The 12375-nt window shown below is 46.0% G+C and overlaps 1 protein-coding gene across 1 annotated transcript in view; it reads right to left on the reverse strand.

Moving 5' to 3' along the window:
* Positions 1-12375, reverse strand: part of PEX14 (peroxisomal biogenesis factor 14) — a 980210-nt gene that overhangs the window by 271456 nt on the left and 696379 nt on the right. The window contains exon 4 of the mRNA XM_069609962.1: positions 1319-1447. Coding sequence (XP_069466063.1) covers positions 1319-1447 — 129 coding nt within the window. The remainder of the gene's footprint in view (positions 1-1318; positions 1448-12375) is intronic.

The following is a 12375-nucleotide window of genomic DNA, read 5'->3' on the forward strand; positions in this document are numbered from 1 at the left end:
GAGGGGATTCTGGAGCAGACTGTACTCCCAGCAGAGTTCGCTGTGAATCCTCCTACTTTTCGAGTCCAAACTAAGGGCTGGGTTTCTCCCACCTTATATAGGCAAAATGCCACTGCAGATTAGTCCATACAAAGCCTGCTGTTCAGTGTTCAATCCTGGTTGCAGTAACAAGTGTCATTTGCCTTCTGATGTCACTCCCATAGTGCTCTGCTGTAGGAAGTGGGGATGGGGCAGGCGGTTTCGTGGTGCTAGCAATATCGAATATGGTTATAGTTTCTCTCCTGGGCTACTCTAATGCCACCCCCGTTTTCCATCTGCCCACATCAAAATTACTCCAGTAATCAACACCCAGGTGCAAAGTGGCCAATACAATTAAAAGTTCCCAGCTGAACCTTTATGTACTGTTCCTGTTTAAGTCTTCTCAGGGTGTTCAAAGAGGGCTTTCTGGGTGGGACACAGGTTTATTTAAGATACAGCCAGCCAGCTTAAGATACAACAGGCCCGATCATTAATGAGTTACTATCCACCAAGCTGACAATAAAATGATATCCATTGCTTGTGTCTGTATAATTGTGTATTCACAGTAGCCAAAATGTCGATACCAGATATGACTTATATAGTTTATTAAAACTGCCACCAGACGTCTGTGGCACACAGTTGTGATATTTTATTTTAGATAGTTAAAAAGCAATTCCTGCCTGTTGGAACTTTCAGTTCCAGCAGATGTGTTCAGGAATGCACATGTGACTGTTGAACATGCCCTGTTGCTACTGCAGGGCAGCTGCTGGCGAATGCCACTAGACAGTCACAACAGATTGACGTGAGTGCACTATGCTGTTTGGCATGCAGCCTTATGAAAGTGGGGTCTGATAGGCAGATCCCACTTTCAGAAACAGAATTACCATATTGTTTGTTTGCTTGTTTATTTATTTATATAGCGCACCAAATCCCTGGTTTAAAAGGGCGCATAAAGACAGGTTACAGAAGGTACAATATATAGAATTTACAGTTATATATTATGTAGAAGTGATATACAATATATGCAATCAGCGGAGAATAGGGGATACAATAGAGACAATTAAATAGTATATACAGTAATCATGGTCCTAGTCGGGCATAGGATTAGTTTTTAGTTTTGTCCAGTAGCCAAGCAATGACTAGCTTCCTGAACAGGTGAAATGAGGCGGCCGATTTGATGTTAAGCGGCAAGGAGTTCCAGAGTTGAGGGGCGATAATAATTAAAAAAGCTCAGGTTATTCCCTGTCCTCACATATGGCATTCCGTCAATCGTGTTCTACAAAAGTGTGGTGTATCTTACTGTGTGGCTGTAGAGATAGGTGAGCTGCTTGCCCGAGCACCGCCGGTGCAGATGAACCCAAGGCTGGAGGCTCATCTGTGGCACTGCCTGACTGCTGGAGGGCCAGATCAATCTCCTCATCCGTCAGACCTATGAAGAAAAGAGCACACATTACAGAAAAGTCATTTGTGAATCAACATGCAAACCACAATCAGGCTACCTGTAACACTTCAGTGCAAACTGGCCCGCTCTCTGTCCACATGCAAGTTCAGCAGAGAAGGTCCAGAGCCACAGTTATTTGTGAAAAGGGTTGTTACCAATGTTTGTTTTTTTTTTTTTAAAAAGCATGCGCCACAAGCTGAGTTACTCTTGGTGCTAGATTCTATCTGGTTTCGATTTCATACTTCCCAAAGTGAAAGCGACTTCTGGAGGATGGTTATGTTATGACCTCCAGCTCCCTGTTCACTGCCTCTTCCAGGCTACCCTCTAGTGTTAGCCAGTCATCCCTTTCCCCAACACAACTAAGCCTGGCTTTCTCTCTCTTCACACTTGCTCTCATCCTGGTGCCCTCTCTTCACACCTGTTTTGGCCTTTGCCCTCTCTTCACACCTGTTTTGGCCTTTGCAACTCTTACCCCACTGGGAATAATCCTGTGGCTAAGGTAGGTCAAAGCCTTGAATGTTATGTTATGTTACTTTGCATTTATATAGCGCCTTATGTACCATTGTTATGATCTCAAGAAGCTGGGAGGTTGAACGTCCTCAGAAACCGTAGATCAAGTCAGTAGAGAGAGAGAGTCATAAGGTGCGTGTGTGAACTGGAAATGTGTGCAGCAGGTGGGGCACTCGTATGATAGCTGCGTCTTACCGGTAGGTGTGGTGGTTGGGAGATCAGGAGTATGTGTTTGTTCTGCTTGAGATCGAGCGCACATCTGAACCATTTATTTTATCTGTTTTATTCACTCAGTCTGTTCAATCGGCTTCATCTGTTCAACTTCATCCGTAGAGTGCGCGCCATCCGTAGTGATTACACCATGCATTCCATGCACTCCAACCGTTCCGTGCACTCCAACCATTCCGTGCACCATGTCCATTCCATGCCCTCTATCTGTTCCATGCATTCCGTCCTTTCAATCATTTCCATGCACTTCGTCCGATCCATGTGATTCCATCAGTTCCGCCCACTTCATCCGTTCCACCCACTTCATCCGTTCCACTCACTTCATCTGTTCTATCGGCTTCATCATTCACGCATTTCATCCGATCCGCACACGCCATCCGCACCGCACACACGCCATCCGCTCTACACTCCCTTTATCCGCTCCGCACACCCTTCATCCGCTCCACACTACCTTGCAGAGCATGAATTTTCAAACATGCTGCCAATGTTTTTAGCATGGGGCTCAAAGACCAGAAGGGATGCATGAATTCTAGACAGGTGAGTGAGTGTGTGGAATATTATGTATAGCTAGTAATGCTTGGTATTGCAGATGAACGGACTAGGGTGAACAGTCGGAGATGCCATCCACACGTTTTGGCTGCACAGCAGATGTTAAACTTTCCTGCAAAACTTTGTCCCAGGAACGGGCCACCATGGGTCTTGGGGCCAACACTGCTAAAGCTTTCTCTGGTTTAGATATGGGTACCATGGGGAATGTATCTTTTAAGTTCTTCTAAGTGCACTTCTACGACACCAGAGCACAGTAACTTCTTTGCCTCGCCTCTGATTAGGAGGGGCTAAGTAATTAAAAGTCAACCTCTTCTTGGTGTGTGGGGTAACACAATGTACTGTAAGAACTACAAATAAATCAATCAATGAATATATTATGTGTGGGCGTTTCATGTGGTTAAATTCCCAAGTGTTTCATTTGTTCAAACAACGTTCTGTTCACCTTGATTTGTTTATATCCACTTCTTTATATTGTAATACTTGATAATTAGGTATTCTACAACTAGTCAAACAAAATTAAAATAGTCGGGTAATACTAAATGTTTGAATGAACACTCAATATGTCTAATCAGAACGTACGATTTTCCTTTGCAATTTTGCATTGAATCACCTTGAAATCTGAATAAAAAAAAATGTTTAGTGGCTTCAGCACAGAAGCGTCAATGTCCACTTTTGCTTGGTATCTTTCACTTGTTTTACGCCAATGCGTATTCTGAAAGCTCAGCAAATGTTTAAAGAAGTTCGTTGTATACTATTAGTAGATTTGTACTGAATGACATTTTTTATAAACAGAGGAATTTTGGATGAGACTAATGAACGGACATCATATATCAATGCTAATATGAATTTTAGGAATAGAACTATGAAATGCTTTGAAGATTTTTAGCGAAACATGAATTATACAGAAACAGAGTGAGGTTTATTTTTATACAAATCAATTCACTTACATAAAAAATAAACACATAATATAACTAACAACACAACCCCATTCTAGGTCTGTCCAGACCACAATAAACTTATCGGATCCAAATGTTCTGGTCTTCTGCATCTTTTGCAACATAAAAATAGGAAGTATTTATTCAGTCAATGCCTACCATTAGGGATCAACCTGTGGGACATGGAAGCATCTTAAATTATTCCCACTTTAAAAGACAGGAATGCAATGTAATCTCCCTCATTCCTATTATACACCTCCAACCAGAATTACAGCCCCAAAAACGAACTGTAGCCATCAAGCAAAACTTTTTTAATTTCAGGCAACAAGTCCCACTGATTGTAAAACCAGGCGTGCAGCACCTCCTAGAATACTATCGACACACCAGCACACCCACCCCCCACCTTTCTTCTCCATCCACATTCCAACTTCTACATGCACTGTTCTTGGATGATTTACCCTTGGTCCAGACCTGGCAGACCTCCTAGACTTACCATTCCATCTCTAATGGTCGTATATTAACAACAAACGAGTCAAACGCCTCTACCACTCTACCAAACCACATAATAACATACACACACATATATATATATATATATATATATATATATATATATATATTTTAGACGGCCCGCGGTAGCGGGTGTGTAGTTATGGTTAAGTTGCTAAACTCATAGAAAGAGCACTTTGCTCCCCCTGGAAGAATCCTCACAAACTTTGCAAAAAAAGTATATGGGCGGCTCTGAATTGTTTCGCCAAGTTGGGCAAGGTTTCGTGTGGGGGGAGGGGGAGACTTATAGGGGGGGTCCCAACATTTATTTTCCCCATAGACTGAATGGGTAAAAACTTTGTGCACGGCTACAGGTCGAAAGGATGGATTTTCCCCAAATTTGCGCCAGAAGCGGGGGCTTGGGACAGAAGTGTCATTGGACAGAAGTGTCATTGGATCGCGGTACGGCGTGGTGTCTGAGAAGTTTGGACACGGCCGGTGGTTGGCTGGAGGGAATCGTGCTGTGCGTCAACATTTTTTGGGAAAGCCGCCATGGTGTATCAGAAGACAGTGCGACCTCTGCAGGGTCTGGAAAAGGTACCGTACATATTGTGTTGGCGGCCATAAAGGAAGGAATGGCTGGAGGAGTGAGAAGTGGTTTACATGCGACATATGTAGGCTAGTATTTTCTGCGGTGATTGGAGGCAGCTGTCGTAATGGTCCCTTAGCTTCTGCCGCAACTTGTTTGCAGCATACTCTTTTCGTGGTGAGTGGTGGGAGGTCATTTGCAGATGGGGAGTGAAGTGATGAGATTGAGGTTGGGTGGGAGCGCGGGTGGCGGTGCACTGCGGATAGAATGCAGTAGTTGGGTACATGGAGGCATGCATGGGTGAATGATGGTGCAATGGGTATGTGGGCAGATTACACTATTGTGTGCATGGCCGAAGCTCATAGCCCATAGGCAGCAGGGCATGCACTGAGGAGTGTAGGGCTGCAACATACACACCGCAGGAAGGCATGTTTCAGTCTGCATCCGGTACACGGTGGTGCTTGCATAGTGCGTTGTTTGCTGATTGGTTGCAGTAGCGTTAGTGCTGCAAACTGAATGTGGGTAGGTTGGCAGTGACACAGTAGTTTGTGAATGGGAGTGGGTACGCCTATAGTATGTGAATGAAAGTGTATAGAAGTACAGGAGAGAGTGTTTTTTTCCACATTGTGTTACCTGTTGCAATTTGTTGCTGCATAGCTACATGGTGGTGCGCAGGTTGGGTAGGACTGCTGGTGGCAGTGGTGTGTATGTCGATGGTCGTAGTTTGTGAAATGCATGGCGGCATTACATGTCTGTAGGTGTGTGGAGGGCCTATGTTGTGTGCAGAATTGTTGAAGTAGGCCGAATGTTGTGAGAATGTTGTGGTTAGTGACAGAATACTTAGTGAATGGCTGTAGAGGTGGTGGAGGATGTGGTATGTCTGTGCATTCTGTTCAGTGCGACCTGTGTTCGTGATTGGATGTTTTATGGTGTGGGGGAGTTGGGTTGAAGTGCTGCTACCTACGCGTGGCACGTTTGTGCAAAATGGTAGCTGTCCACATGGCCATTATGTTAACTGTTGCCATTTGTTGCTGCGTAGCACCATGGCGGTGTATAGGTTGGGTAGGAGTGCTGGTGGCAGTAGTGTATAAGTGGATTGTCGCAGATGCTGATTTGGAGACATGCATGTGGCATTACGTTGCCGTGAGTGTGTTCAGGGCCTAGACTATTGGATGCATGCCCAAAGGCTGTAGGCCATGCATTCAAGAGCCTAGGCCTTGAGCACACGCACGCCAGTAATGCATTTTTCAATGTGCATGGGTTAGAGGGTAGTGACATGTAAGGAATAGGAAGCCGTTATAGGCCACTGTTGCAAATAGATTGTGGGTAGGTTGGCAGTGGCACAATACTTTGTAAATGGTACTGGGTCCGCCATAGTATGTGATTGAAAGCGCACAGGGATGCAGGAGAGTGTTGTTTGTACATTATGGTAACTGTTGCAATTTGTTACTGAATACCTCCATGGCATTGCTCTGTGGTTGGAGATGCTGCAGTCAAAAGTCACGCTGTGTGAGTACTGGGTGCAATGCTTGTATACTGTCAGTGTGTCACACGGTATGGTTGAAGGGCAGAGTATACATGCTTGGATAGAGTGCTGTGTGCACAATGCTTGCAGTATAGGCAATCTTCTAAACATATGTTTACGTTGCCAGTGAAACAATCCTTTCTGAGTGGAAGTGGGTAAGAGAATAGTATGTGAAAGAAAGGGCGTAGTGGTGCCAGAGACAGTGTAATGTTAACACATTATGGTAACAGTTGCACGTAATGATGTGTGTGTCCATTGCGGTGTCAAGGTTGGTTAGGATTGCTGGTGCCAGTGGTGTATATGTGCATAGTGGTAGTTGGCGATATTGTAACGCTCACCTGATTCCCGTAGAGGCGCCGGTCTTGACTGGGCGTATACCGTATCTGCAAAGGTGATGTGTAACACACGGCTGGCTCTTTGGGCTGGACCTCGTGCACTGTATGTCTGACTTGAAGGGTAAGATGTCTTAGGTAAGTGAACGCCGTGCTCTCCATCTGCTTCGGGGCAGGGTGCTGTAACCAGTTTCTTCACTGGATAAGGGGAGCAGGCCTCTTGACTTCAGAGGACTGCTGTCCGTCGTTTACTGCACGAACGGTAAGTTTCAAGTAATTCTAATGTCTTTAAAGTCTTTAGTAATGATGTTTCTTGTTTTGCAGGGTTCCGGCGATGGCGGATGCCGGGCTGAAGTGAGTTGAAGATGGAGCCCGTGTGATGAATAGAAGCGCCTGGAAGCACGTAAGTAAGCGCTTGTTGCCTGCTTCACGATGCGCTCTGTCTTTTTATTTTGCAGGTACAAGTTCGGAGCGGCTGCAGGGTGCCGGAATACCCACTGGGTTAGATGTGGAAAGGAGTAATGGCACGTGAGTATTAAAGTTCCCCAATGTCTTTAAACGCACCTTGTTTTTGTCTTTCAGATGCGGGATGCAGCGCCGAAGGCCTCCGGAGCGTGCAAAGAGTTGGTAAGCTTTTGTCTTTCGGATGCCGGAATGCAGTGTGAAGACCTCCGGAGCGCACGAAGAGTAGGTAAGCTTTTGTCTTTCAGATGCCAGAATGCAGCGCGAGGCGTTGGTGACAGCCGATGGACCAGGTAAGTGAAGAGCTGTCACTGAAGACCGTAATGCTAACCTGTTCTTTCTTGTCTTAATAGGTGTTGCTGAAGACTGGATTCAGGATGGTAAGCCTTTTTCCTTAGGCCCAGGACCGGATGCAGAAGACACAATGAGCGTTCTGCTGCAGAGGTTGCAGAATAACGCAAAGCAAGATTCATCCACCGGGTGTGGTTTAAATAGCCTCCTGTAGTGCTTAGGTCTCTCCTTCCACAGCCACGCCTAGGTAAGAAAAGAGTTCCTGCTTTCCAGAAGAGTTCCAGTGTTCTGAACCTAGGGAGTGGCTCCTGCCCCACCCAACAGGAAAAGTAGTTCCAAACAGAAGAGGATCAGAGGCTCAACTGGCAGGCAAGTAAGCAGCATGGTCTGCTGCAGGTAAGTCCACCCAAGCATTATGAGCCCGGCGCTTCCAGCGCTGGGACTGGGCATATTTATGAGCCTGGTGCCACTGGCGCCAGGACTGGGTCCAAAAGGTCCCAATTGGGACTGGTTGGCACTCGGAACCTGGGTTATGGATCTGCTTCCAAGGGAGTTGGGAAAACCCTGACCTTTTGGAAGCAGAGATCATGACAGTACCCCCCCTCAAGGCCCCTCCCAAACCGGGCTTCTCCGGGGGTTTTGGCTTGTCAGGAAATGTTCGGTGAAATCTTTTGATTAGGCGAGGAGCGTGGACATATTCAGCAGGTTCCCAGGATCTCTCTTGGGGGCCGTAGCCTTTCCAGTCAATTAGGTAAAATAGTTTAGATTTGGAGATCTTGGAGTCCAGAATGCTTTTGACTTCAAACTCGAGTTCTCCATCAACTAGGATAGGTTTTGGAGATTTAGTTAGTCGGGTTTGAGGTTGCACGGGTTTTAATAGAGAGACGTGGAAGACCGGATGTATCTTCATGTGCGGGGGCAAGTCCAACTTGACCGCTACTGGGTTTACTATGGTAGTGATGGAATAGGGACCAAGGTATCTTGGGTTGAATGTGCGTGGCCCTTTTAGAGGTAGATATTTGGTGGATAACCAGACTTGATATTGAGGGGTTTCCTTCCGATGTTGATCTGCTCCTTTCTTGTATTGTTCTTTAGCCCTTTGAAGGTGAGAAACAGCTTCCTTAAAGGCTTGGGTGATTGTAGAATGCAGGTAGTCTACTGCTGGTGTTTCAAGATCTTGGAGGGGATCCAACTCCGAGGTTCGAGGGTGACTGCCGTACAAAAGAAAAAACAGGGTTTTCCCAGTTCCCGAATGGACAGAGTTATTGTAGGCATATTCGGCTATCCAAAGGATGTCTTTCCAAGTTTTTTCAGTTTGTTGCAGCATGCAGCGTAAATACTGTTCCAGAGTTTGATTGGTCCTCTCGGTTTGTCCGTCGGTCTGAGGGTGGTGACTGGTCGATAGTCTCACATCAGATTGAGCCGACCGACAGCAACTTCGCCAAAAATGAGAAATAAATTGACTACCTCGATCCGAAATTAGAACCGAAGGAAAACCGTGCAGTCGGACGATGTTTTCGAGAAATTCTCGTGCCAGAGTTGCTGCTGTTGGCAAGCCTTTGAGCGGAATGAAATGCGCCATCTTGGAGAATAAGTCCACGATTACTAGAATCGTATTGTATCCGGAGCATGGAGGTAGATCGGTGATGAAGTCCATAGAAAGCGTATGCCAAGGGCGAGGTGGGATGTCAATAGGGCGTAAGAGGCCTGCTGGTCTTTCCTTTTGACTCTTGTTTTGGGCGCATACTCCACAGGACATTATAAAGTCTCTGATATCTTTTCTCCAAGACGGCCACCAGAAGTAGCGCTTGATCTTTTCTGAGGTCTTGGCCATACCGGGATGTCCTTCCATTAAAGAATCGTGATAACAAGAGATTACTTTTTTCTGTAAATCTGTGCTGGGTAGGTATAATCGTTCTTGGAAATACAATAAGTTGTCCTTTACTGCAAAGTCCTTTCCCTGCAGATGCCAATTCTGTATGTCTGCTGGAGTTACAAGTTGCCTGGCCTTATCCTTAACTTCCTCTATGGATTCTGTGGCGATTACACCCAGAATTCTTTGTTCGGGAATGATTGGTACAGGTTTAGGGTTGATCAAGTGTTCTTCCACTCCCATCCGAGAAAGGGCATCAGCTTTACCGTTCTTTGTACCAGGTCGATAGGTAATTATGAAGTCAAATTCGGCAAAGAATAATGCCCAACGGAGTTGTCTAGAGGATTGGGCTTTTGCGGTTTTCAAATATTGCAGGTTTCGGTGATCCGTAATCACAGTAACGGTGTGTCGGGCCCCCAGCAGATAATGCCGCCAGGCCTTAAAGGCAGACTTGATAGCCAGAAGTTCCTTGTCAGTAATCGTGTAATTGATTTCAGGAGGCGAGAATTTGCGGGACCAAAATGCCACGGGATGCAACTGATTGGTTACCGGGTCCTTTTGTGATAGAACTGCCCCCATGGCAAGGCTTGAAGCATCAGTTTCCACGATGTAGGGGAGTTCGGGGCGAGGGTGTTTTAAGATTGGTGCAGAGATAAATTTAGTCTTCAAATCCTGGAAAGCTTGTTCCGCCTCGGTAGACCATTCAAAACGTTTGTTTTTCTTTAACAAGGCAGTGATGGGCTGGACTATTCGAGAGAATTCGGGGATAAACCTGCGGTAAAAGTTAGCGAAGCCTAACATGCTTTGCACACCTTTTACGGAGGATGGTGATGGCCATTTGAGAACTGCATCGACCTTCTTTGAATCCATACGCACTCCGCCAGGTGATAATATGAATCCCAAGAATTCAACTTGAGTCACGTTGAAAACACATTTTTCCAACTTAGCGAAAAGTTTGTGTTGACGCAATCTTTCGAGGACCATTTTCACGTGTTTCCGATGTTCAGATTCCGATGAAGAATAAACGAGGATGTCGTCAATGTAAACAACAACACACACATCTATGAGCTCTCTGAGGACATCGTTCATAAAATATTGAAAGGCGGCCGGGGCATTGCAAAGTCCGAAGGGCATGACCTGATATTCAAATAGACCATACTTGGTGCGGAAGGCCGTCTTCCATTCATCGCCCTCTTTTACTCGTACCAAGTGGTAAGCTCCTCTAAGATCCAGCTTTGTATATATGCATGCTTTTCTGACTTGGTCCAGGAGTTCAGGGATCAAAGGTAACGGATATCTATTCTTAACGGTGATCTGGTTCAGGAAGCGATAATCTATACAAGTTCTAAGGTCTCCTTCCTTTTTTGGAACGAAGAACAAAGCTGAAGAAGCAGGGGACTTGGACGGACGAATAAACCCATTTGCCAGGTATTGATCCAGGTATTGTCGAAGGTGAAGGTTCTCAGGCTCGGTGAGGGCATAAATTCTACTACAAGGAGGAGTAGATCCAGGTATCAGGTCTATCTGGCAGTCATAAGACCTATGAGGAGGTAGAGAGTTAGCCTGATCCTTCCGGAAAACATCTTGGTATTCTAGGTATTCGGGAGGTAACTGGGGAGTCTCTGAAGAAATTGCTGCCAGTGCAACACCAGGTGGAGGGTGACAAGTAGAGACACATTCTGGAAACTGGACCGTTCTTGCTCGCCAATCGATCAGAGGATTGTGTTTCTCGTACCAAGGTATTCCTAGAATAATCTGAAACTGAGGGGCCTTGATCACATCGAACACGATCTTCTCATGGTGTCCATCTTGACTTACTAGCGTCACCTCTTGAGTGGTATGCGTTACTGGCCCGGAGGCTATCTCCGTACCATCCACCGTAGTAATGACGTCCTTTACAGCCTTGGGACAAAGAGTTAGATTCATCCTCAAAACCATTTCATGATCCACATAATTGCCGATGGCACCGCTGTCGACGTAAGCTTCAATTGCATGTAATCGATCCGGATTATCAGGGCTAATGAGGACCATAGGTATCACGAAATGCGAGGTCACGGAACTGGTTTTCACGCTCGGCAAGAGGACCTCTATTCTTGTCGGGCGAGGTCGTTTCCCTGCTCAGAGTTTGTAACTTTGGTAACTGCAGCTCCTACTGCCTTCTTGGCAGGTTTCACCGGACAGTCTCGAAGAAAGTGCCCTGAGTTTCCGCAATAGAGGCATAATTGCAACTGTTTTCTCCTTTCCCGCTCCTTTTGTGTTAGAGGACCTTTCAGACCCCCTATTTGCATGGGTTCCCCGGAGTCTACTCCTTTGGAAGGAATTGGCGGTTTGGAAAATACTCGAGCATCAAACTTGGAACGATCGGCCTTCCTGTTCTGCAGTCTGTGATCTATTTGAACGACTAAGTCTATATAGTCCGAACAATCTTGTGGGGGATTCACTACTTGGGCTAACACATCTTTGAGCTCTCCACGTAGACCTCTATAAAACAGCGTAATCCTTTTGTCCTCAGGCCATTGAGTTTCCACTATCAGTCTGTTGAAAGACGCAATATAAGCCAAAAGGTCTTGATTACCTTGTCGCAACGAAAGAAGCTCATTGTCCAAGGCCTGCCCCTGTGAATGTCTTGCGAACAGTTTTTCCATACTGAGCTGAAAAGCTTGAAAATCATGGAGGACCGGATCATCTTGATTTACTAGAGGGATCGACCAGTCTGCCGCATTGCCACTAAGGTACGAAAGCACGAAAGCTACTTTAGCTTGATCAGTTGGAAAGGCTGCTGGCCGGCATAAGAAATGCAACCGGCACTGATTGATAAATACTGCAAACCTCTTTGGGTCACCAGAAAATCGTTCGGGCGGAGCCAGAGGTACATTCCCAGGTAGGTTGATATGCACTGGATTCATAGAGGATGTAGAAGGAAGATTTCCCCCAGATGCGGGTAACGGGGTCTGTCCGGCTTGTGACTGTAGCAATTGTCTAGCGAGATCATCTGTTCGCTCCTTGGAAATAATCAGTTCTCTTCTTAGAGCGGTCGTTTCCTGATGGGCTGCATGCACTTCTGCCCTTAGTTCCCCAAGTAACTGGGCTAGCTGGTCGGTATCCGAGGTTTCCATAGCGCCTGGACGGGAGT

The sequence above is a fragment of the Ambystoma mexicanum genome, chromosome 8 (assembly GCF_040938575.1).
Source record: "Ambystoma mexicanum isolate Mex_15411 chromosome 8, UKY_AmexF1_1, whole genome shotgun sequence".
Classification (NCBI taxonomy): domain Eukaryota; kingdom Metazoa; phylum Chordata; class Amphibia; order Caudata; family Ambystomatidae; genus Ambystoma; species Ambystoma mexicanum.